Source organism: Cylas formicarius, unplaced genomic scaffold (genome assembly GCF_029955315.1).
Source record: "Cylas formicarius isolate icCylForm1 unplaced genomic scaffold, icCylForm1.1 PGA_scaffold_2__14_contigs__length_35257938, whole genome shotgun sequence".
In the NCBI taxonomy this organism is placed as follows: domain Eukaryota; kingdom Metazoa; phylum Arthropoda; class Insecta; order Coleoptera; family Brentidae; genus Cylas; species Cylas formicarius.
Window position 1 is genome coordinate 31,363,067 of NW_026844319.1, and position 26,195 is coordinate 31,389,261.

At 34.2% G+C, this 26,195-nt stretch overlaps 3 protein-coding genes and 1 long non-coding RNA gene across 16 annotated transcripts in view; 2 read left to right on the forward strand and 2 right to left on the reverse strand.

Annotated features, from left to right (window-relative positions):
- LOC132698552 (potassium channel subfamily T member 2) overlaps positions 1 to 12,864 on the forward strand; it is a 346,214-nt gene extending 333,350 nt beyond the window's left edge. For 6 of the 13 annotated variants that reach the window (XM_060664697.1, XM_060664699.1, XM_060664701.1 and 3 more), the window contains 6 exons: positions 107 to 292; positions 2,779 to 2,958; positions 6,532 to 6,627; positions 6,829 to 7,034; positions 8,578 to 9,221; positions 10,785 to 12,863. In XM_060664697.1, coding sequence (XP_060520680.1) covers positions 107 to 292; positions 2,779 to 2,958; positions 6,532 to 6,627; positions 6,829 to 7,034; positions 8,578 to 9,221; positions 10,785 to 10,822 — 1,350 coding nt within the window. In that variant the 3' untranslated portion in view covers positions 10,823 to 12,863. Of the gene's footprint in view, positions 1 to 106; positions 293 to 2,778; positions 2,959 to 6,531; positions 6,628 to 6,828; positions 7,035 to 8,577; positions 9,222 to 10,784 lie in introns of all 13 variants that reach the window. The other 7 variants (XM_060664706.1, XM_060664702.1, XM_060664703.1 and 4 more) reach the window with 3 other exon arrangements.
- A 19-nt stretch (positions 12,865 to 12,883) lies between these two features.
- LOC132698554 (uncharacterized) lies at positions 12,884 to 14,378 on the reverse strand. The gene is made up of 5 exons (XM_060664711.1): positions 14,188 to 14,378; positions 13,978 to 14,132; positions 13,716 to 13,924; positions 13,527 to 13,651; positions 12,884 to 13,327 (listed from the first exon to the last, which is right to left on the reverse strand). Exons 1-5 carry the CDS (start codon positions 14,300 to 14,302, stop codon positions 12,948 to 12,950), a joined length of 984 nt encoding a protein of 327 aa, XP_060520694.1. The 5' UTR covers positions 14,303 to 14,378; the 3' UTR covers positions 12,884 to 12,947.
- A 3,423-nt stretch (positions 14,379 to 17,801) lies between these two features.
- Positions 17,802 to 19,027, reverse strand: LOC132698325 (uncharacterized). The gene is made up of 3 exons (XR_009618361.1): positions 18,455 to 19,027; positions 18,013 to 18,399; positions 17,802 to 17,960 (listed from the first exon to the last, which is right to left on the reverse strand). It is a non-coding gene; the product is annotated as an uncharacterized LOC132698325 (long non-coding RNA).
- A 324-nt stretch (positions 19,028 to 19,351) lies between these two features.
- Positions 19,352 to 26,195, forward strand: part of LOC132697679 (uncharacterized) — a 54,134-nt gene continuing 47,290 nt past the window's right edge. The window contains exons 1-2 of the mRNA XM_060663223.1: positions 19,352 to 19,496; positions 19,726 to 19,868. Coding sequence (XP_060519206.1) covers positions 19,736 to 19,868 — 133 coding nt within the window. The 5' untranslated portion in view covers positions 19,352 to 19,496; positions 19,726 to 19,735. The remainder of the gene's footprint in view (positions 19,497 to 19,725; positions 19,869 to 26,195) is intronic.

Consider the following 26,195-nt stretch of genomic DNA (forward strand, 5'->3'; position numbering starts at 1 on the left):
TAACCAGACACCTTGTAAAACGTCCTCATCCGTTTTAAAATACGTAAACATGCGTAATTCGTATTAATAACGGATCCCAATAATCGTTGCTTTGTTTTACATGCAGAAGGAAAAAGAAAGAGGCTCGCACATATCGTACATGTTTCGTTTACCGTTCGCCGCCGGAAGCGTATTTAGTGCTAGTATGCTAGACACCCTGTTGTATCAAGCATTCGTCAAGGACTATGTTATTACGTTTGTCAGATTGCTGCTTGGTGTCGATCAGGCTCCGGGGTCCGGATTTTTAACTTCCGTAAGTACCACGACCTCGTTATGCGGTATACCTTGTAGTCCTCGTTAAAAACGTATTTAAAAAATATAAAGAGAAATTATTTGCCACACATAAGAAGATATATAAAAAATAAAACAATTATAAGTCGTAAAACAGAATATTAAAACGTTTTTCTTTATAAATATAAAATGCAAAGAGAAAATATTTATCATACAGAAGAAGATATTGAAAAAAAAAACAATAGCAAAAGAGCATTATTTTTATAAATAATGTTAGCCTTCAGTATTTATTAAAAATGTATCAAAAGATATTAAGAGAAAATGTTTGTTATGCAGAAGAATACGAGGGGGTACCCAAAAAAAACCGGAATCATTTCTTATAAACTATATATTGTTTTGAAAATCACAGAACGACCTTATCCCCTTCAAAATACTCTCCATTACAACTAATACATTGGTCCCAGCGGTGCTTCCACTGTTCGAAACATTTTTTATATTCATCTTTGGCCATAGCGGACAGCTCATCCCTCGTTTTTTTCTTGACCTCTTCAATGTTATCTATTAGTTGTCCTTTCATGTCGCTTTTCATACGTGGAAATAAGAAGAAGTCACTCGGAGCGAGATCAGGCGAGTAAGGTGCATGGGGCAGAGGAACCATGCCATTTTTAGCCAAAAAAAATTTGTCATACAGAACAACATATTAAAGAAAAACAATTATAAGTCGTAAAACAGAATGGTAGCACCACTATTTTTCTAAATAATATTAGTCTTTAATTATTATTAAAATGTATGGAAGAAGTATAAAAAGAAAATATGTCATACATAAGAAGATAAATGTGTCATACCTAAGAAGATATTGTTGAAAACAATTGCATAAGTGTATAAAATATATAAATGTACAATATATATTTTATCACTATAAAGTTTTTTTAAAAGATCAAGACAAGTTTTGCTTAATCAGTTGAACAAAAGTAACATTATGCCTTTTTTTTAACAAAGTCGATATATTTATAAAATGTTTACAAAAAGTTTGAATTTTTTCACGTTTGAATGCTTTAAGATATTTATTTATATTTGAAAACAATGTTATCTTATGACCAAGTTGCAAGTAAGTAGCATAAATTTAAATTACGTTCATCCTCTAATATTTTTAATTTTTTATGAGTGACTGGGTCATGTTTTATTACGTTTTATGCATATTGAAGACTTTTCATTCTTTATGTCACGTGGCTCGTAAACAACATCATCACCATTTATTTGAAATTGATGTTTATGAGAGAATTTCCTATATTATGCAGTACATGCAAAAGTCGTCATATTCGATTTTGTCTTGTCAAAAAAATTAATAAATTAAAATAAACCTATTTCAAAAACAAACGGAGATCTTTACGTATAGAACCCCTTTATATGAAGATTTTTTTTCTTTACGTCAATCAACGATCCATTAGTTAAAATTAGGACACTTACTTAATGTAATATACAAGTAAAAAAATATACAAAAAGTAAGGTTTATACTAATATCAATACCATTACGTAAACAAATACTATTTTTAAGCAAAAAAAGTAAGTAATGTTGAAAGAACCCTCAACTAAGCTTCTCGCTTTGCCATGGTTGTCGATCTATCAATTTATTAATTTCGGTTTTTGTATTTTTACCCGCTAACAATAAATAACAATTATAGAGTCGGAGTAATGTAAAAGAGACAATTCCTGTGCTTCATAGACATATGCTTTCTAGTAACGTCAAATACTAGATTAGCCTCAATAAGTAATACTGACCGATACCCGTATACAGGGTGTCCAAATAGTATGTCAAAGTAACTTTTTTTTTTCAAATATACCGTGCGGTTCAATAAATATATTGAAAAAAAAACTTATATTTTTAATTTTTATCATGAAAACAGGATTTTGTAACAGGCACAATTTCAACGGTATACTGGGTGTCCAAATACTATGTCAAAGTAATATGTCTCGTTTATTATTTATTTTAGACAAAACTGTTAAATACAAAAATTATATATGCAACTAAAACAATCTTTTTTTTTTTCAAGTAAATAGGGCGGTTTCTAAATATGTGGAAAATCAAACTTGTATTTTTAATTTTATCATGAAAACAGGATTTTGTAGCAGGCACAATTTCAACGGTATACAGGATGTCCAAATAGTATGCCAAAATAATATCTCTCGTTTATTATTTGTTTTACAGAAAAATGTTAAATACAAAAATTATAGGTGCAACTAAAAGAATCAATTTTTTTTTCAAATAAAATGGGGCGGTTCATAAATATATGGAAAATCAAACTTATGTTTTTAAAAAATGCCCTGCAATATTTTAGACGCCGTTTTCAACTGCTGTAATTTTATCGTGTCAAAAATTCTATAAAGTGGTTTAAAGTCTACTATTTATGTACACACCCAGTTTAGAGCTACCGTGAGGTGCGCCTGAAAAATAAAAGACAAATTCTGATTTATTTTCATTCGATTTAAGACGATTGTTGATCTGTATAGATGCGCATAGGAAAAGACGACATGTGGATCCGAACGTACGGCAGGTTGTACCAGAAACTTTGCTCGACCACTTGCGAAATACCGATCGGTATCTATCGGACGCAAGACACCTCGTTGTCCGATTCGTCACACGTGAGTATTCCGTCATCGACATGGTCGAGCTGCGTACGTGTGCCATCGGTGAGTAAATAAAATTCGGTCAGGTAAACTATGGATGGTCGGTGTCGTGTAAACGGAAAAAGCATCACCAAATGCACAAAACTTTAAAAACAATTTCCTTTTTTTCTCTTTAATACAAATATTAAGTACGATACAGTTCCTTATATCGAGAAACAAGACCGAGAATTCAAATTCTTGAATCTGAGAATTGCAGTGGCACAGAGAGGACGCCGTTAAGATTTCACGCGTTATCATCGTTCTGAAATTTATTCTATCCCATTTTCACTTTACGTGTTTTGATATCATACTTCGAAAAATGAGGTTAGAATGACTGGAATAGTTTTCACAGCGTTGCCACTAAACGTCCCAACAAATTCCCTATGCGGTCCTTAAAATTTCCGCAAATTAACTGAATTGAAAAAGAAAACAACAATTTCATAACATAAACCTTTTCTTATTAAGCATAAATATGTGCCTCCACCTACGAAACACGATTGGTAGGGAGGTAACAGTTTAATAAATTTTATTCTGGTTTGATTTTATGTTTTAAGATAAGAAAAAAAAGGGTTTCTCTACAAGTTTTCCTAGAACTCACCTAGTTCCCTTCAATTCCCTAGAAGTTGCAAAATTTCCTGAAAATAAGAAACTTGATTGGGCTACGTTGTTATTTCAGTTTCGTTCGGCACCCGGATGAACTGTGAATATAGTGGCCTACTACGGTAAAAAGTGATGCGCCGCAGGTGGCTGTGATATTCTCGTAGAGAATGCGCACCTCCAAATAATTGAGTGGCCACACTACCGTGATTTTTCTGAAAAAAATTACTAATTTTCATAAGAAGGCAAAATCAGTCCCTGAAATCCGAATATATTTGGCAACGCCGAGCTACGAGTTAATAAGAAACAACAATCTTGTCTACAAAACTAAATATTTCTTAATAAGACAATTCTCCTTTTGGAATGTTTCATGTGAGCTTACACTTTTAAAAAATTCAGAGCATTTCTGGAAAAGCAATTTTTGATTATTTACATTCGAATCCAGATGGCAATAAAATATAGGTAACATATCGTGTGAATTGATACTAATATTTAAAACCCGGTAAACACAATGCAATTTCTACATGTACTTTTAGCATTTGACAATTGCTGTTAAATATTTTAAATTTAAAGTTATATAAACGACACCGTTTAGCGTTTTGTTTTATACTAGTTTTTAAATTTATTGGTTACATTTTCCAACACCTACAGTTTTTTAACGAAATTGCATTGGTACTTTGCAATTACTAGACTTGCGATGAAACAACGAACGCTCCGTCTATATGAGGTGCTTGTTGAACATTTTTTCCACTTAGATGTTTCCAGTGAATTTAATATGAAATTTAATAATGTTTAATAATAACAAATTGTGCAAATAGCGCTTAAAGAACCAAAACTCTAAAATGCTTACAGAATTATACTAACAACGAACGCTCCGTCTATATGAGGTGCTTGTTGAACATTTTTTCCACTTAGATGTTTCCAGTGAATTTAATATGAAATTTAATAATGTTTAATAATAACAAATTGTGCAAATAGCGCTTAAAGAACCAAAACTCTAAAATGCTTACAGAATTATACTAAGGTCGCCGATCCGTCTGCAACAACAACACTTTCTACACCTTAATTCCTTTTTTGCCTGAAAATTTAATGGGATTTCGACATATTTTGAGAAAATACTGACGTAAAAATGCAGCATCCAAACATTGACGACCTGGGGGCGGCCATGTTGGTTGTTGGGAGCCGCGAAGCCTTATGTGTCGAACGCTTATAACTGCCATTGGTTAAAAACAAATTTTCAAATGCGCATGCGCATATTTATAGGCAGGGCCTCCATAGAATGTAACAGCAATAGCAATATTATTTGCCAAAACGATGTGGTCGGGTATATCAATTGTAGGTGCTTCAAAATGATCATGAAACAGTGTCACTTATGACAGTAGTAAAAGGATTACCAACTCACGATCATATGAATGCTATTAGGACCTAACCTAGTTTGCCATAAAGTTTCTCAGTTCTTGACCATCATCAATATTATTGTATTAATTATAGGTATCAGTCATTTTAAATTCTTTAAATATTAAAGACCAAAAATGTGCACAAGTGCACAGAATGCGAGCAAAATGAATGGAAATAAGTAACACACACAAATTTGGCAACAAACGAAAATTCTTTAAAGAACTGTGGTTACGTCAACTAGAAATTCTGGTTTCTATAACCCAATTTACTAGATACCGAAATTCTATGTTTGAGTTATTTGAGAACCGTTTCTGTACTGATGAAGTGATCTTTGAGTTTTTTATCGAACTTATAAAAACGGTCTATTTCTATAACCTCAAAGTCGATCCCATAAAAGAAGACGAAAGAAAAATAACCTCACAAAATCGTGTTCATGGTCATACATTTTATCTTGTCCAAAAAAGGGTTTTGGGATTTGTATTTGAAGCATTAGGCGTTCCGTAAAACTGTTTTAGTGCATAAATAAAATAGTGAAACGTTCCTTACTCTTATTAAATAAATTAATAATTAACATAAATATTTGCTTGCGTGTTCATGAAGAATTTAAATTTGGCAATGGTATGCATCTTAGATCGTGATTTTTGACGGTTCCGGCTGGTTATGTTGAAATATCAATACCAATACTGCAGGATTCGAATGAGTGAACTGCTTATTATTAATTATTATTATTTTAAATTTAAATTTTCAACAATAAATAAAGGCAACGGTATACGTTTATCAATGTATATATTTCGGAAAAATGTCACCGATGCACACACGTACAAAAGTGAAATTCGCTTTTCCATAATACCGCAATTATCAGGGTCAGGTTCCGTACTTTTCACGTTTTTGGTGTTCACTTTCGTGCACCGCATTCACCACAATTTACACCGTTTTCGATTTTTCGATGTACGTCGATATTAACAAGTAATCTGACCCTTATATTTACAGGCATGACTTTACTGCACGTAACTTTTATACTCCTAGTGGAACGCGATTTGTCTTTAATAACATTCTCGTTTAAACTATTAACTTCGTTTATTAATGACATTCGACACAGGTAAGATTTTCGTTGCCACCCCGATTTACTATACTCCAACATTTTTTGCTTAATCGTCTATAGAGGGCGTCCCTGTAGTGTTTTCTCGGTTGGTAACTTAGCAACCGCCAAGCTGTGTAAAACTACGACTGTAATTTTAGTTGCAAGGTAAATAACAGTGACAAAGCCAGAGTATATGTTTTTAGGAGATCTTCGTTCTCAAATTTCAAGAATTGGACCTCAGATATGTGGGAGAAATAGTAAAAAATTTTCTTTTTTTTATTATTCTTATACATTACTCATTATATTTATATTATACATTACTTATTTTTCTTATACATCACTCTTTATTATTCGGAGACTAAGGTTTGTTGGGAAAACTTTTATAGGGACGCCCTGTATGTCAAATGTTCAAAAATGAAAGCGATACTTTTTCAACTATCAAACCATTCTTGAGCATTGCCTATACGTAGTTAATACGTTGTAGTGCACGTTATATAAACTAGTTGGCCTCTTTATGCTAGCTTGACGAGGATTTGGGTCCGGATAGAGTAGGTGTTACTTATCGGCCCAAGGAAGGGACCAATTGTCTCGGTTGTTCTAACAGGCGTAGCTCTATGGTGAGTTTTGTTTACTCTCTAAAATTACAAAATATTGCTAACGAATTAATTATTAGCATAACCCAAAGAATCAAGTTGCATCGCTTTAATAGTGCCTTCCCCTTTCTCAAAGTTGCCTTTAACTTTAAGATCTTAATAAACCAACCCGAACGAGTCTTGCCAAAAATGTAACCAAGGTACAAACGATACCGGTTTTTTTAGTATTCCGTAAATATGGGCGACGAAGCCAAAGATAACCACAATCAGCAGATAGAGAGGGCCGAGATCGCGAATCTGGTGAGGTCGCGCATGGAAAGCCTCAATCTGCCGACCATCGACTACAACGACGTCAGCGAAAAACGCAACAGCCTGTCCTACGTCATCATAAACCCCAGCTGTGATCTTAAACTAGAGGAAGGCGACATCATGTAAGTATTAACTGAATTAGAGGAAACAAGTCATTGCTAGAATGATTAATAAAATAAAAATTTCCGTTCGAATCCCAGTCAATGACCAATGGGTCAAAAGTACATTTTTGGGTGCTTTATCCAAAACGGTGTTTTTAAAGTCTATTTCAGAAAAGGACGGAGTAATAAAACTTTGTTAGGTAGGCAAAGGACACATACAGAATGATCCAATCAATTTTCATTTCATTGTTCCCCATTGATTTCATTACAAAATTATTTCTTTTTATGGAATGGATATCGTATCGGGGGCGGGGGGGGGGGGGGGCAGTTAGACCATGTTTTCCAGCTTCAAAAAACTTTGTACTAATTTATTTATTTACGGTTTAACCAATTTACAAAACTTTACATTCATGAAAGGCAAAGAGAGAGAAAGACAGCAGTATAACAGCTAGAAACCAGAACGAAATATCGTCATTCAGAATCTTCAAGAGAAAAATTAAATCACTGTGAAATCTTCTGGTTTGAAGAGTATCAATACTGAAGGCCCTAGTTAAAATACTGATCTGATACCTACTGATTGATATGCCTCTTTGAAGCCAAAGATCTTAAAAATAGATAGATAGATAGATGGTTTATTGACTATTTTATATATCACTGTTTGTAGCAAGTCATACAAAAGAAAAAAAAATTTTAATATATGTAAGTATATGCTAACATACAATTGTATATAACAATATACTAAATCTAGATATACAATAAAATCTAACAGGACAACAAATAAAAAATAAATTTATATGTATATAGCACAGAACAATCATACAATCAATGCACAACACCCCGCCACACGTCATTACCGATGTTTTCTTCAAAAAATTCACCAACGCTATATAGCCCTTACTTAGAAGAAAACTTTTAATTTTGTATTTAAAATGTTTTTCGTTTAAAAGATTGTGGCAATGCGTTATAAAATTTTATATAAGGAGAGTTTTGGTCGGTCTTGGAGTGTATCTCAAGAACACTTTGAAATATATACATGGAACCGTCATTATTTTATGTTTAATAAACAATGGCTTTCAGTGTTCGTTAAAATTTGAATTTGTAATTGTCCGGACTGCCTTTTTTGGCATCCTAAATATTTTAATGACATAAGAGGAGTTATCCCACAGTATGGTGGTATAGTTTATACGCGAGTTAAATAAGCCAAAGTATCAAAATACATCAAAACTCACCATTCTGCGAAGTTGACGTGAAAGATTTTTACTTAGCTGGCCAATGTGGTCTGAGTGTCATCCAAGGTAACGCCCAGAATCTTGCGTGCCCTGCCACATGTCAACCTACTGCTACTAGACACTAATAAAAATATTCGGTGCTGAACAACAGGTCTGTTTTATATATTCTTGCGAAATTATGATACTTGGATCACCACCTCTGAACTAATTGGAAAGATGAAAATGGACACAAAGTAAAGTACTAAAACCCCTTATTGTGTGCAATATCGTTTGCTTTCAAGTAATAATAATTTTGTCAGAGAGGACCACCAACTAAAACAATGAGTCACTTTTAGATACCTGGTGCGGCCCAGTCCGTTTTCCGCTCAGAAAACGTTCGAACGACACAACAGCCGACGAAAATCAAACATTAGTTTCTGCTCGCAAAACCTTCTCCAGCAGCTGAGCAACAGCGCTCAATTAAGCGGGCGACGAGGTTCGGGTCTCGGCTTAACCGGATATCAATCGCCGAGACCGCCGCCACTGGCCACTACCAAATCGAACTCGTTGTCGTTGCCGGACAGTCCGACCGTCAACACTTACCAACGAGGAAGATCGAACTCGTTACGAGTGGTCGACGACATATTGCTGAGGAGATCGAATTCGCTGAGGCAAGGTTTACCTGCGGTCGGTACGGGCCAAAGAAAAAGCAGCTTGGAGGACATCGGCTTGTCCCATTTCTCCACCAATTTCCAAAATCCGATAAAAATCGCCCTGAACGACAGCATCGGACTCGAGGTGACGCCACCGGAAGAAAACAGTCCGCCGATCATATCGAGCAATACGGCGCTACTGGTGAATCCGACTCTGGGTCCGTCGATACGTACCGGCAGTACTCTGAGCCTGCAATCGTTGGGACAACCGGCAAATTTCGGATTCAACATTTCGCCTTACGGCGAGCCGATGCCGACGCCCCAAGTGGCATTACCTACGCCTGCAGGTTAGTATACTTTGTCTCGAAGTATATCGTCTTGGTTTTTCACAGCAGCTATCGAAATAACCTGGCGAAGACAATAAAATACCCGGAAAGAGCATCAATGACGAAATTTTAAGGTGCTATGTTCATTGTCATTCTTTTTCACTCGTGGAGTCGTCATTAACATTAGTTACAGCGGCTTCTGTGTCATTTGTATGCAAATCTAAGAATCTTCAATTTTTCAAATGTGCGGTACTTTATTTTCCTTGTCTCGACGAGTTGAATTGGGAATTTCTTCAATGGAGTAGGCTATACTATGATATGGAGAAAGATGTAAAACACTTTTTACAAAACTTCTGACTTCCACCTGCGTCGGTTTTTGCTGACGTTAATAAATGTTTCAAGGAATTGCTACATAATTTATGTAAAATACATAATATAAAATTTTTAAACACAAGTTTAATTTAAATTTGAATTTGAAAACAAGCAAATCTTACATGTAATTCTTGGTCTTTTTATTTTCGACATTCATTATATAATTTTTGTCTGATATTTTGTTCTTTGTGCATTTATATCTATTAAGTTGTTTATTGTTTCGAGGCTTACAGATGTTTCGAGATATTTTTTGCAAGTACTTGATGATGTTAAAATTATGAATCTCTGCCTTAAATCCTCATCTAGGAAATTGGAAAAATGTGCAAGATCTTTGGCCTATTTGTTTTTTACAACACTTATTTGTTATCACATTTCCCTTATCTCTATTTCTTGTATTGTAAAAATGAGTTATATTTTGTAGTTCGGTTTTGTTTTTGAAAATATTTAAACCCGTTGTTTTAAAAAATAATTGCCTTACCATAAGATAGATTTGTTCATGTTAATGCACATATAGATTCTTCTTGTAATTTAAAATATTTAGATGTATGAACTTATATTCTTTATACACAAATCGCGATGTTTACACTTAACAGGTGCTAACTCATTGAACTACGTTAAGTATTAAAATTTATACTTAGAATATTCTGTAAAGTTAAAAAAAGCATTTTATAACAGAATACAATTAGTAATTTTTAGGTTACTATTCAGTATATCCAAAGTACATCTTGTTCACTACTTATTAAACATTCACACATATTTTTTACGATTCGTTTTGCATTTAATGACAAGGGCATAAACTATTGCCTGTTCTATTTAACCACTAATAATCGGTATGAACGTCATAATTACATTTAGTAACAGAAGGCGAGACGATATACTTTAAGACACACTATACATTGTCTCTGAGTTCCCATCTGAGTTTGATTCCAAGAAAAATCGTACGATGTTGAGATCTATTCTAGATTTTTTCATACTTTTAAAGTCTCTTTTATAAATATTTGTACATTAGATTCTTCATCACACATTTAACAATATTTTTAAAAAGTTTATCGTTATTTTAAGTTTGTCTATGTAATCAATAATCACAAGCATAAAAGGAATACAACATAACCTTAAATAGAACATTATCTATCGCGTTAGAAAATCTAATAGTGCGAAAAAATATTAATATTTTGGATATTCAAGAATATATATTTATTAATTTTCTTTCAGCAAGCGATCCTCAGAACCTTCAAGGGACCATAGTATGATATAACCTTATGTGGGGTAAGAGAGGCGGCAGTCTTAGAAAAAAATGGCTGTAAACTCTCCCCGACCTCACTATACAAACCTGTATACATTTTTTTTTATAAGTAACTCACTTTTCTTGGTACCACATTAGGCCTTAACACACTTTTCTTCTCTCTATTGTTATTGATTGGGATGCCGATTAAGAAAACTTAAAATACAATGTAAAAAATTACCCTAATTACCGTTATGGCTAAAATTATAAGAGAACAATAAAATCAAATGGCTCTTAACTGCCGGTTAATATTTTATTACCCTCTTATAATTCTCATGCCATTATAAAATTCGGGCACATTACAAAAAAACATCAACTTCACATTTGTTTAATATAAATAATTTGCCAGTTTTTCTGCTAATGCAAAACGTAATGAGTCCTGTATATACTTGCAAGAGTCTGCGTGAAAACTCCTTGTAAATACGAGATTGAGGTTTAGTAAGTTATTTGTTAGTTGTTCGTCAGTAGATCCAAATTCTTTTTATTTTGCGTGAATTATAGACTGAACCTGTTCTAAAACACGTTTCTTTAAATCTACTTAACGCTTAATTAGTATGGTTGTAAATATAGGTAGACCAAGAGCAAGCGATATTATCATTTTGAAAAAAAAAATTACATTCATTTTCATTAAACGTCGCTTTCTCTTGACCTATTACTGAATATAGTTAAATATTGGCCAATTTAATTTCGACGAGATTAAAATAATAATTACTTATCTAACTATATTCATGGTATATAGCATCATCATAGCAAATACCGTCCATTTTACTTTTCCTCGGTGTACATATATTTATAATTGGTTATCGTGGTCTCTTAGGTTTAAGACTGCAGTGTGGTCCAATAACAATCTATATAGCTAAACAAACCTTGAACATATCTATCCCTAAGTGAATATAATATACATATATTTTTCTAGATTAGACCAAAACGAGAGATTATACATTTTAAGACCAAGGTGCTTTGGTATTACTGCTTTATTTAATGTACATATTACGAATATACGTAGGCCGATTTATGCCGAAAAAAAAAATTGTATCGGATTAATCAGCGACATTGCGTTGGAAAGTCTGGAAAGCAGCACGTACTCGTTGACCAGGTACCTACGTCCGGATAACAAGTGCTGGACGAAATTCAAATTGTTCGCTACGTTTTTTATCGTTAAAACCGTTGAAATTTTAAAAAATACACACTTCAATTGGATATCTAAAAAGTTAAATGTAAAAACATTGACAATAATTTTTGGTACCTGTCGAATCAGTAAACTGTTAGTTTGGTGCAATGTTACTGACAGCATCCGTGTTCTTTATATGTATATAAAGTGTTTGCCAAACTTTCTTTGTACACAATTTTCAGAAAATGTAAGATTGTTAAGCGCACACCACACCAGCGACAGAAATTCCCGACTTGAAGGCTTAAAGACGAAAAATTTGTCGGGTTTGATACTTCAGTGCTTTAAATTTGCCAAATTATAAGAACTATACCCGCGGCTCATAAAAACGACTATAAGAAATAGCAAATAAATATATAATGAGGTAAACTTTCCAGCAACACGGGTTCATGCCGGTCACATGACTCTGAACAACCAATAAAATAAATACACTTTAATTTTTGTCCCCTGACGTTTGATAGGTTGTTTATGATCATGTGACTCGCGGAGCAATGCGCGTCAGGAAGACTTAAAACAAAGCCAATTTATTTCCACCCACCACTCAGTTCAAGCTTTAGATTGTTGAAAACTTAGATTTTAGGCAATTGTCATATCAAAAAATGTAGGAATTTTTTTTGGAAAGTTCACCCCACCAATGTAGGATATATATAAGTAGTACCGTTGCTCTAGAACACTAAAAACGGTTAGCTTCATCATTAGTAATAAAACACGAAATATGTAAACTGTCTGTTCCCCTTTTATTTTCATTAAACTTTCATAGGGTGTAAACTTCATTACTAATTTTTTCAGTAGGGCTTTAGTTCCCTAAACGCTGCACCATGATATGTAAAAGAGAAAACTGTTTTTGGATTTATAGAAATAAAACCATATTCAATATAAAATTAGTTTGTATTGTTTCCCAAATTGTTATTAATTAGTCAACAGATCAAAGTACTTGATTTACGGTGTGGTTCATAAGTTGCTTCTTTCCAAATCCGCAAGAGTACAACGTATCCCGGTACCACTGCACCCCTTTCACGTGTCCCTTATGTTCTTTATTCGAATACACTTTTTCTAATTTAGAATCCAAACAATCTACGACAATCACTTCACTAGTATCACCACAAACACCTAAATGGCCTCTATCCGAAAATGATAAAGAATTTATGGTACTTTCAAAGCAAGGCAATGTGGCCACGAAATCCTCAGGCTCTCTTTTGTCGATTAGGTATAGATCACCAGCTTGTGTTCCTACAGCGAGGTAGTTTGTATCCCTTTGATTAACACATATTTGAACCAGACTACTGAATTCGTTGCTATAGAGTACTAAAAAGAAATGTTATCAGCAATGTCAAAATTCATAGGTATAGCCAAATATTCAACAGGTCATAAAATATTGGTCATTTTCACTTTGACTACGAAACGTAACAGTTTAAGGGTTTCAAATTTTCAAAAACATATTTCGAAACCCTTGTATTTTGACTACATTCTCTCTGCCAAAACCTTGAGGACCTCTAATCCTTACCTAAGGGAGGCACTTCACACCTAATATCCCAGAGACATGCTTTTCTGTCCGCTGATGCAGTAACAAATAGGCTAGCATCCATTTTAAATGTGTCCACTGTGGTTACATCATCCAAATGTAAATTCCTAGTTTTAAACAACAAACCAAGGTACACAAAATTTTGTTAAATTTAATAATGTCAAGACTTACTGTGAAATGAAGTGGGGCTTTTTATCGCTGCTATTTACATCCCAAACAGTTACGCAACGACCTGAGCAGGACAAGATTTTTGTAGATTTTTCCCAGACTGCGATTTCAGGGATCCTTTTGAAATGACGGAAGTAGTTCATTGGTTTCATTGTGCTTGAATCGTCAAGTGTAACAATATTTAAAATTGCTGCGTCCTCTGCAATTGCTATCTGCAACAATATGTCGACGGATCTTTGATAATTGCAAATAAAACCCACTGTACCGTTTCTTCATCTATAAACTTTGCGTCAGACGCTGTCATGTGAATATAATATTTGGAATGTTTAAAATCTATCAGGTCATTCACATTTTCATAATAAAAGAGAGTTCCCTCCCAAAATGTGCCAGTTAAATCTGAACTACCCAATATCGCACGTCCTAGAAGATAAAATGAAGATAGGAAAGTATTATGTAGAAATGCAATGCTTCTCACCTTCCCGACTAAAATTCAAAAACATTAAATGATCGTACAAATTGGGACTCTGGGAAAATTCGAATTCGACATCCATTTGCTTGTTAGGCGGTAAAATAATATTAGTTTCAGTCATGTTTAAACAGACGACGTAAACTTTTAAAACCGCATAAAGTTACACAAATGTTTGATCATTTTGGGGTTACTCTTCTTCTTTTACGTCTATGAACCCATTTATCAGTGAAAACCAATGAGGTGGTATTTTGTTTTAATAATAATTTTGCAAGTTCAACAAGTAGTTCAACTTTTGTATGAAACCTTTTTGTCGCACATATAATTCTACTGTTCCCGTTTTAGATTTTAGAACCTTCAGATAGGTTGCGACATCACAGTTGCGGAGTGTGTTGAAGGTGAGTCGTTGGTAAAATTGCCCATGAAATAAATGAAGAAGAAGAAATCGGCACGTAAATCGTGGTATTTTGTAGATCTGGAATAGGGATGTTCCGATACAATTAAAGTATCGATACCTACTCATTTCGATAGTACTCAAATCTTTTTTCAATGCTACTCAAATAAATACTCTTAAAGTATCGATACCTACTCATATCGATACTTTTAGCACTTTATTATTTTTTTATTTTTTTTAAGGAAACTAACAATGAACTTTGAAGGACAATAACTAAAACAAAATTAAGAAAGAAAAGAATAAAGGTTTGCGTCACGTTATGCACGTACTTTAATCAAAAAACTCCATGATAACATTGGAATAATAAGCTGATGATTACAATAAATACAATTATTCGTAAGCAATTTCTTGTATGTTTGACAATTTATGTTTGTTGACAATGGAAAAAAAAATGAAGGGCGGACGTCCTTCTCGCGTTTGGCACGGGCTCGGCCGAGTGAAGTCGGACGAGTTCGACTTGGCTGGCGCGAGACAACGCGTCACCATAGATCAGATAGAGATTATGTTTGTCTGATGCGTTCGGTTTTATTTTTTTTGGTGAGGCTGATTCGATTTGATACCAAGTACTTTTGTCTCGATACCAAGTAAATATCGCAATCTGCAACAGTTGGCTTTGGCGACGAAAATGAATGAAAGTGTTGAAATGTTGTTCGCCGCCAAGATAGTCGGGACATCGCAAAGCTGTAGCAAGATGTTTAATTAAAATTACGCGCCGGTGACTGTGTGGAACATGCAAGAATGTTATGCAATCTCACTTCTCCGGTGAGTGGAAATTATTTTACAAGTTTAAGGATTATGTTGCCTAGGGTCGAACAATATCATCAGCCTAATTGTAAAATCACCTGGGAGTTATTAGCATTTATTATTTGCGGGCGATATAGCCGGTTCCCGCTGCGACTTCACATTGCTTTATTTTTTAAATAATAATATCTCTTCGGTAAATATAAAAAGCATAATGTTTAAGTTCAATTAGAAGTTGGTATAATCTGCTGCCAATTTTGGAAGCTGGCGTGACCATATGCGATTGTGATGAACTTGTTGTTTGCTCTAAACTTTTTCGTTTTTCACTTGTTCCAATAAGGCATTTGAATTGTACGACTGTGACGTTTTTACAGTATTTTCCTTGGCTGCGTTCACTCCAACTAAACACGCGGCTTTTTGTTCACTTCAACAGTCAACATGGTCGCTGACAGTTTTTCAATTCGACAGTTTTCAGTTTTAATGTAGTATTTTTACGGTAGTATTTTGTCAAAATAAGCCCAAATATCGTTAAATGTTCTGAGAAAATAAGATGGCTGCTTAGAAGGAAAATGGCCGAAACTGCAGGTTAGTGGGTGAAACCATCCAAATACTAGAGATGTAGGCCCTGCCCAATGCTAATAATACTGGAAGTTATGAAGCAACAATACGACAAAATTTTAGAGGGTCTATCTCGTTTTTAAAAAATAACCTTACAGGATTCAATATCCAAAATGCACCATTTTTTCGGCAGTATTTTCTCAAAATATATTCAGATTAAGTCTTCTGGCAAAAAAGTGTAGACTGTTTCAAAATAAAGTGGCGCAAAGCGCAGGTTGGTGGGTGACATTTAGAGGCATGTGCCGCAGTTCATTTCCATCTGTATAAAAATGACATAGCCTCCTGCCGTGCATCAATTTTTACTTCACTAGGGCCACTATATTTTCTAATAGCTTTATGATCACAGAACCAGAAGTTGTTATACAAATTTAAATGTTAAATTTTAATATTTTAAACTGCAACTCTCCAAGTATTTTTAAACACATTTTGTTTATTTTCGAGTTACATACATACATCGCCGAAAGTAAAAATCACATATAGGGGATCAATTACTATTTGCTTGCTCATCCTGCTGGCTTCTTCAGAGCTTAACTGAAACTCTCAAGTTGAGCTAAGAAGCCAGCATATCAGCAATTTGGATTCATCAACAACCGATGCAGAAGGAATCCAGAAGATTTGTAAATAGTATAGTAGCATGTGAAGGTTTTTTTGAAAAATTGTGTAATAGACAGTAATATGCAGAAACCACACCTTACAGGAACGGAATATACATTAAAAGCTGGCAGTGTTGTACCACAAAGAATGGCGACATTGAAAAGTTCACAATTATCGCATCATTTAGATGTAATTAAAATTAAACCCTTGGCACTCGTGTATATGTCCTTTCGCGAGTGGAAGTTGCTTTGAAAAATATCATGTTATCTTTTATTTAACGAGGGTTCAAGAAAGCAATTTATAAATATTAGAAGTGAGTTTAGGGAATGATAGACCGGCCAACCTGCTGGCACATGGTGTGCCGCCTATACGGCGGCATACGAGCGCAAAGGTATAACGTTTCTTACCGCTCCTACGCGACATACGAGTGCAAATTTTCTGGAAAATAAAAAATCTTAATACATTTATGAAAAATGTCTTTTCTCTAGGCGACTTTATGTTTAGGCCTGAAACTCAGAACACAGGACATCAACATGGGGTGCAAAGGTTCCTGCTCTTGATTTAGTTACTCCTTCCGTAAGACCGAAAAAGTTGGATATTATATTATATATTATATAAAATAAAATCTTATCAAGATGCGTATTTTTTTTCAATAACTAATTTAATGAATTTAAAGATCCGATAATTTAAGAATTAACTTGTTCTGATACCCAATGAGAGATAGTCCTACTTTCGGATGCGATTCAACTAATTAGTTCCGTTGATTAACGAGAGGTGTCGCCACAGTCTGGTGGAAGCCTTATCTGCCGGTATTACCTCCAACAACTTGGTTCCGAACCTTAACGAGAGGTCGCGCGCGCCATCTATCGGTGCTGTTCCCAAGTAATTCGTTCCGCGCACCATCTATGGGTGCTTGTATCAACTAATTAGTTCCGCCGCTAAACGAGAGATTGCGGCATCATTATGTCAAGTGCCATCGCCCGGTATTCCCCTTAACAAATTAGTTCCGAAACTTAACAAGAGATGGCGCCCCGTCCGACTAATCAGGTCCACAATTGGCAGTACTATCGCGCAAGCGCGACATCTACGACGCTCGCCTCAATTAAGTAGTTTGGCAATTTAACGAAAGATGGCGCTACAATCGCTTGAGCGAATGTAAAAATCTAGCTGGTTTAGTGAGAGCTTCAACAACCAGAAGATTTAAAAAGGTTTTATTATATATGTATAAGTAAACTTCAACAGAGGGTCCAGTCACAAACACAACAATGAGGCCAAACCCAAACGCTGGATGCCACAGAGAATGTCCTGTGGAAATCCATCTGTGTTTGCATGAACATGTGCCTTGCCTGTCGCCATCCATCTTTTTCTGCTACTACTTTATTTAAATTTATTATTAAATTTAAATGGACATAAAGCATGTTACTCACTGGCAGGTATGAAAATAATCTAAATTCTTCATATCACCAGCCCAGGGATCTGACTTGACTCTTTTTCATCCCATAGTGAGCACCGACAGTGTTGATCTTAAATCCTTCCTTAAATCACAACACTTACACTATTAACCTCAACTTTTCCCTCAAGTTCATAGTAAACAACATGGCCAAAATGATTTTGGCAAAATTCTTCTCCGTCGATTGCAAAATGATCGTTCTATTCGCCTAAGCTTCGCGATATATGGGGAGCTTTGCCTAATACCGCGAAATTGGTCGCCCCTCCATCAAAATAAGCCAGCAACACTTTATGATCCAGCCGCCTCAATTTTCAATATAAGCCGTTGGAGCCTGCAGTTCTATGCGGAAGTTTCTTTACCTGAACTAAAATGAAACTTTAGGTTAATGGCAACATGTCACTGGGCTTGACAGTACTCACCAATAATGAGGTAGTCAGTCTTAACATTTTTGGACTAGGAAAACTCGCCAAATATAATCTGGTCGTCTCGTTCGATGATTCCCTTTTTGTTTACGTGACATTGACGGAGCAAATTCAAAATCTTCGCCAAATCTGGGAAACGTCAGGTTACATTCACAGAACAACGAATATCTTCTTCTTTGTGTGAAGGGCTAATCATCAGCTGAAACTAAATAAACACTATGCAAACCACCTTTTTCACAATGGAGTTTACTGCGACAAAGTAAAAATGGAGCGTAACAAAATCAAAACAACATCATGGAAAGTAACAAATATGCTTTTTAGCCGAGAGGTACAGAAATTTCTCGAAAATGCTAAAAAAACTTGGGGATTAACCTAGAAAGCGAACAGGAGAGAGTTAAAATACATCCTTTTAGGACACATCATAAACACACATGGGATTACAATTAAATAGAAAGAAATTCAGTGCTTATCTTGTCCATCTGATTAACTGTGTCTTCTTGTCGAAACCTGAAGTAGTTTTCGTTCTCGTTTGATTCCAATCCACATAACACAATTATATGTAATGGACAATGTGTACAAAAACAAATAAAAACGAAGCAAATTTTAAAATAGAAATTCTATTGCTATTGTTTAAAATCAACACTTCAAAAAAAAAAGAGAAAGTGAACGAGACACGAAAGGAAAAATCGTGCTCCAGAGTATATTTGGTTGCCTAGAAAAGTTCACAATCGGCCACATTAATAATGCCCGATCTATTAAGCAATTAATGTCGATATTCGACGCATGAATTATTCCTGTTCAAATGAATACATATACGCAGGCTTTAAAAGAATTTCGAATTAATTTTTCAGTGAGTCATCGGGAAAACGTGATATGGGGGATGGCCGTGAATTTTGCGCGCAAGTCAGGACGACGGACAATTTTTGAATGAAATAAACGGGAGAAACTCCCTTGTTTTGTCGTGTTCATGCAACAAGGGTTGCGCGGTCCCGAATTCTATCCGCAAAGCTGAGGTTTTCCGGTCGTCTTTCCCGACAAGGTACGTAAAATCCTTAAAACGAACCGAATTTTCGAGGGTTTCAACGTTTAAACCGTATCTGCTTCCAAAATATTAATACGTATTTGCTAATAATTAAAAATAATAGTTAAAATAAACATATTAATTGTTTTATAATTTATTTTTTATATTTATTATACTATACGCGTGTAATAACAGTTGAATCTTTAATCAGATGAGAATCTATTAATATTTGAAGGTGCTTTTGAAGTGATAACGCGATGGGCTGCAATTCGAGCAAAGAATCGGCTCCCCAAAATGAAGCCGACGATAACAACAAAGAAAACGAAGAAAAATCAACCGACGACGGCAAAGCGCCTGCCGAGGAAAACACAGTGGAAAATCACCTGATCGGTAAGTTTGTTGTACGTAACGTCACGTTCTTTGCTTAAAATACTTACAAGGTTAACCACCAATTATTGTCAATTAGCAACTATCTATAGGTTTCAAGTAACATTCGAGTATGATATTCGTCAGTCTGCCGAAACTCATCTCAAAACTATGACGTGCTTTTGTTTCTCTGACGCAGCTGTCTGTCGAAACAACAGTAAATTAAAATTGGGATTACCAAAAAAGCTACTTTTCTTTCACGACGTCAGCAAACACTAAATAAATATGAGGCGACAAGCGCAGACACAAGGTGGGGTAGCATTTACCCGTTTTTTTTTTAATTTCTGTTTTTCAAAGCAGCAGATAGTTTAAAAATTGGAATTGTGGAACATGGAGCAAATGAATCATCAACAAACCTTAGTCACATGTGACGTCATAAATTTAGTTTGTGATGACGTAGAGACGGATAAAGATAAGTTGTCAAATATGGTATGGCAATTCACGCTATTGACATTTTATGTGAAGGTAAATAGTGAAAAAAAAAGGGTCGAAGGTAATAAATAATTGATTAATACTCTGTCTAATAACGCATTGCAAATTGAAATCTTACGCTCCTTAATCGCTCATTAAATTCGAATAGGAGACTTTGATGACTCAGTTGTATTATACCGAAAAAAAAAGGTATAGCTCAATCTAAATGTAACCTTTAGACGTCTTTAAACTCGGCTAGATTTTATGCATTACTGCGGAGGCCTCTGGATTGCTCCTCCTTAAATTCCAAGTGTTTCAAATGGTGTAAAGGTTTCCGGAATAAGCGAGGTCATATTGAAATATAACACGCCCAATATAGTCACGAAACATCACAGAATATATACACTGCCAATCGATGAGCCTCTAGTTAGTCCACGCAATACTTACCTATACGTGACGGTTCAGAAACATGCGAGCAAACACACCATTATTGATAAAAATCTGAAACGGTTCAAAAATAATAGGCATTTCCGGTGAATGTCGTCTCTAACGCACTTTACATATTTCAATTCATTTCTCAAATAATAATAACAATACCTTTATTTTCCTTAGACAGTTACTGATGAAAATACGAAACACTTAGGATATACGGGGTGTTTCAAAAAGCACTTTACTTTCACTTAAAGCAGTAACATTTCGGGCCTTTCACACATAATTATACAACCAAAACTATAGCATTTCGTATTACTTTTAGATGCTGAAGATGAATACTATACGTTCCGCTATATTATAATCCCGCAGCGTAGTTTTTCAGAAACACAAAATTACTGCAATAAAATTCAATTTTTTTTTTTGAAAAGTTGGGACGATTTTCCATGTTATTTATAAAAAGGCTATATATTTAGTCTTATTTATATTAAAAGATAGCTTAAGTGTCCAAGAACAAACAACCCTGCCTCCCACGCCTAAGTTTACTAATTCAATTATACATACGTTCCGTGCGATATACCCATCTTGACAAAGCTTTGGTCACTCAAAAGGTTTCCTATTTTTGAAAATTGAAAAGATTTCTTTGTTGGTATAGAAACGTAGATGATGTTTTTGCTTGTTTCACTGAAACGGAAAGACAACTGCAGAATCATATTGACCCCATAAATTCATGGTATAAAATTTACCATAGAGATGGAATTAAATCACTCTGTAGACTTTCTGGCCTTAACTATAACTAAATTACAGAACAAATTAGATTTTTAACCCTTACACACAAAATGGCTGCCTTTTATCCTTTGATCCACAGACTACTTAATATACCACCTTCCACAGTATAGCATTAAAAAAAAGCTACGAACCATCTTTCAAAGATAAGATTATAACGAAAAAATAGTTTCAAATAAATTTGGTCTTAAGATTCATCTTATAATTGAAAACACCATTGTAAAATTTTTAAAAAACACGAAAAACTGAAAAGTTCTTAGTCTACAAGTTGAAATGTGGATCTTGTCACAAAATACATATTATTAATTCTTGTTCATCTAAAGGAATCTATTTCAATGGTGGACACAAATTGTTGGTTGCTATATACGAAATGAAAAGAAAGAGCCGCAACAAAAGAATTGGAATTGCAATTGTGCCGTTGTTCTTTTAGAAAATGGAGGTACATACCTAGATTACGGAAAACCATTTGGTCGGCCATTGGATCTATTTTTCAAAGCCACGCGCAATCGTAAAAGGAATTGTTATTTCAAGTCTTTGTTTTTTTACGACTTTCCACTACTGCGGGTTTAAGTATCACTTTAATGACGTTGCAAACGATAAGTTAACAGTTCTTCTCGAAATCGATATTCTTGACAAGATGGCGGACGCGCAGAAAATCTGATTGTTTTTTATCAACGAGAGTGGTTTTCCCTTTTAATTATTTTTATTTTGATTATTCAGTTCGTCTTCAAAGCATAAATACATTTAAAAATATACGGGATGTTAATTAATTGAATGCCGATACTTGGGTGTGAATCCTTGGGTGAGTTAAGAAGAAAAAATAATATCAACATGTATCGTAAATTTTTAAGCTTTGAAGTTTTAGAAAAAAAAATATATTTTACTTTTTACGCACCAGCTTCAGCAAAGACTGAAATCCAGGAGTATTTGATCGAGAACGATATTTATTTTGAATTCAGTTACAAAAAAGCGCAACTTTTGGAAGTCCAAAACTCATGCGCCATTAAAGGACAGTATTTGTGCTATAATTTGGATAAACAGACTAGGCACCCTGTTTTACGTCTTCCTCCGTATCATTGCATGGTCAGAGTAGAAAATGTTGCCCTGTCCCAGTATTACAAATTTGATAAAAAATGTAATTAATAATAACATATCAATTGAGGACTGGAAAAAATCAGTATAGCACATTATAAAAATTGCTGACTCTTACATACAAAACATAAATCCTAGTACAATTAATTTCAATGATGGAACTGAAAATAAAAGAAAACCACTCAGAGAGGGCAAATAAGTATTGAGAAGTCAGCAAATAAAAGTTTTTATATTGCTGGCGGCGCTCTGCTGATGGCATCGTTAAAGGTCTCGATCTCATATAAAAGACCGGTCGCAAGAAATTTTAGGGGTAACCATCCCCTAATGCAAATTACATCCATTACGATACGTCTCGCACAAAACCGTTTTTCCTCGTCCCGTATGCCTTCGTCCATGAAACGATTGTTGACGAAAATAAAACCTCTCTATTCACTACATGTTATGATGAATTTAAACGTCCGTTTTGATGAGAATGACTCCTAAGCAAAACGTTTGAAGGCAAATTTCCTTCATATGACATAATTTCGTTCTCATTTGAACAAAATTTTGATTAATATTTCAGTAATTCATTTGCCGATATTGTTGAAAATTTAACAGTGTTATGTAGAAATATAAAAATCTTGAGAACCAGATTTGTCACGCCCAGCGGGGTTTCGTCATCAATATTTTATTTTAAGTTTTCCTTAAATTTTGATATTTTTTCAGGTTGTATAATTAAATATAAAACGCTTATATCGATAATTCATTTTGATTTGTTTTTGCTATAGTTTCTAATAAATACATATTTGCTTTGTTTTACACTTTGGAAGTGGAATTAATCACCACGAGTGAGAAAAAAAACATCCATGTATTACTTTTTATTATATTCCCAAGTGATAAGTGGAGAAAAGAAGTCAATATTCACTTGTTTTTGGAGAAGCACTTTGAGGCAAAAACATAATTTGTTACTACGAAATACATGTTTTTAAATTAATTTAATTTAAAATTTTTAATTAATTTAATAAAAAAATTAAAAAAATAAAAATTTTAATTTAATTAAATTAGATGTAAGAAATTTCAGTACACAAACCTATTTTGACTTAAAACAATTTGAACGTCTTTAATACACAACAGTTCCTTATAATTTTGAATCTTCCTAACTGACCCTATTTCGTTATTAATTAACTTAAACACTTGTTCTAAGAAACGTTCAACGTGCATTTAAAATATTTTTAAATAGGAATGCTTAAATTTGTAAGTTATTTCTTTTCCTTCATATATTTTTGGAGCTATTTTTGTTGTTCATTGTGTTAAAAATGCGGATTCTAGGAATGGTTAATTCTTTGAATAAATCTATATAAAATAATTTAAATATAAAACAAATAGGAATAATTTTAAAAATTTCGCTGCTTTAATGTCGATGCAAACAGTGATGCATAATTAATCAACAAATCGTGTAAATAATCAATGCCTTATGCATGTAAAGTATCAATTTTTCTTTCAATTATGTGGCCACCGAAACACGCTTAATTTTATCGCATTTGCTTAATTAAAAGAAGCCGGGTTTTTTCGACTACAACCGCAAGACCTTAATAATAGATGGGGCCACGCCCACATCCAAATCGTAATAAATCCGCTCGCGGGCAAGAAAAATAGTCCGACCAAGCACAAAGGAAAGCGTGGCTTTCTGAAGGGGTACGGTCATGTCGTTCGTAAGTCGTTACGAAAATTGTACATCTCGTTTTACTTGGATAGATTTTCCAGGTAATTTGCTAGACTTACCCAACACGAACAAGGTGCAATTAGGGTTGCATTCTTTTTTGGCAAAAAAATCGATTCACAAATAAAACGTAGGAAACAAGCTACATCAGATATTTAACATTTATACTCTCCAATTTTTCTTAAGGCGAAAGAGTTACGAATCATTGTAAAACTAGTATTGTATCTATGATGATTGTCTGGGATCCCCGGAGTGGTAGGTAGTGAGGTACTTAGAATTATAGAATTAGAATTATACAGTCGGTGCGATTACCGATGGCATAGTCGGTGATAAAATCAAGTAGAGAAGTCGCGTTAATATTTTACCTGCTTCCACTCCTATACTGCCAATGTCTATTACGCCCATGTGTCGCAACTCGACAGAGATAGCACCAATTACTGTAGTTTCCACCAAAACAGGGTGGCATTTTTAAAAAACTTCTGCCAAAACCCCAAATTATATATACAGGTTTACAAAATTAAAGTGAAAAAAAAAAAATTAAGACTTTTTTGAAGGAAATCTTCGTATTTTTTCCAGAAAACTGCGTGGTCCAGACATTCGACGAATTTTCCAATGTACTTTCTCTCTTAATTTCTTTGCGGCACGAAAGACAGATCAATAAAATTAACCAACCAATTCTTGATATAGTGAACACCGGTTATAAAGTACCCTATAGGAACCAGAAGATGAGAGGAAGTACGCTATAAAAAAAAACACAAAAAAAAATCTATAGGTACGTATCTACATATTTTTATTTTATATAAAAATAGAAAACTAATAAACAATAATATAGGTACTAAAAAACCGAAACTAAAAACTTATCTATCTATATAAACTTCACAATTCACAAGTAAAAATACATATGTACTTTAGTTTTCTTGAGTAAAAAAATTCGTTATTTTTTAGTTTTCCTCAATACTAATTTGATATCCTCGATGTGCTTCTCAACCTTCCAATCATCAATTACGCATACTACAATCAGTGCGCCCTTTTAATTAAATTTCTTCGTCTTCTTTTTTTTTGCGAGAGCGCGCGATGTAAAATTGGCCTCTCGCCGATCTGGAAACGCGATAGACCTGCTAGCCGCTTAGCGCTCACTTTCTCAATAGAGCCAATTGGATGTTTTGGTGAGATGATCAGCCTAACTAACCTCCAGTCATATCTGGAGCCATTGATATTTTCACCCACCAACTGTGAGCCATTTTTTTTCTATACGGTGACTTTTAATCAGATCTAGCCATATTTTACTACAATAAAAATGATGACTTTGTCTTAGTTTCTTCACAAGTTCTTGTATTATCGAAATATCAGGAAAAACAAATGAAAATTCTCTTACCATCGTTGCATATAAAAACGATGAAGCAGTACGGTTAAAATTTTAAATAAATACGGAGAATGTTTTTTAAATATCAATCTGAATACCATGAATATACAAATAAAATCCACTATACGAAGTTTTTCGACTACGACTCCAAAAAAAAATGGACTTGTAATTTTTAATTCGTTTTTTGTTCTTGTACTAATTAAAGTATGATAATTGTTTATAAAAAATCTTCCGTGATCGAGGAAAATGCTCGTCAGATTTAAATTTAGCGGGTCTACATTGGACATGATCAAATCTCAGGTAAAAACCAATAAAAGTTGAACAATTATCAGCAAATAACTTCCTCTTGATAATCATCTTAGCTTTCGTTACCAGGAAGATACATTTTAATGTTGGCTGGATCTTGGCCGCTATTGCGCAACCAATTACTTAGGGGAACCTCCCAGTCATCTTTATCATTATTTTTGTACTTCTCGAACCACTGAACCAGAGGTAACTGCAACTAAATTTG

What these genes read in the sequence shown, in the direction of transcription:
- LOC132698554 (XM_060664711.1), bottom strand. Translation starts at nt 14,302, where the DNA reads ATGACTGAAACTAATATTATTTTACCGCCTAACAAGCAAATGGATGTC. An exon ending in AAGCCCCACTTCATTTCACA is followed by an intron (nt 13,652 to 13,715) that starts GTAAGTCTTGAC and finishes GTTTAAAACTAG; the next exon opens with GAATTTACATTTGGATGATG. An exon ending in GTGTGAAGTGCCTCCCTTAG is followed by an intron (nt 13,328 to 13,526) that starts GTAAGGATTAGA and finishes ATTTCTTTTTAG; the next exon opens with TACTCTATAGCAACGAATTC.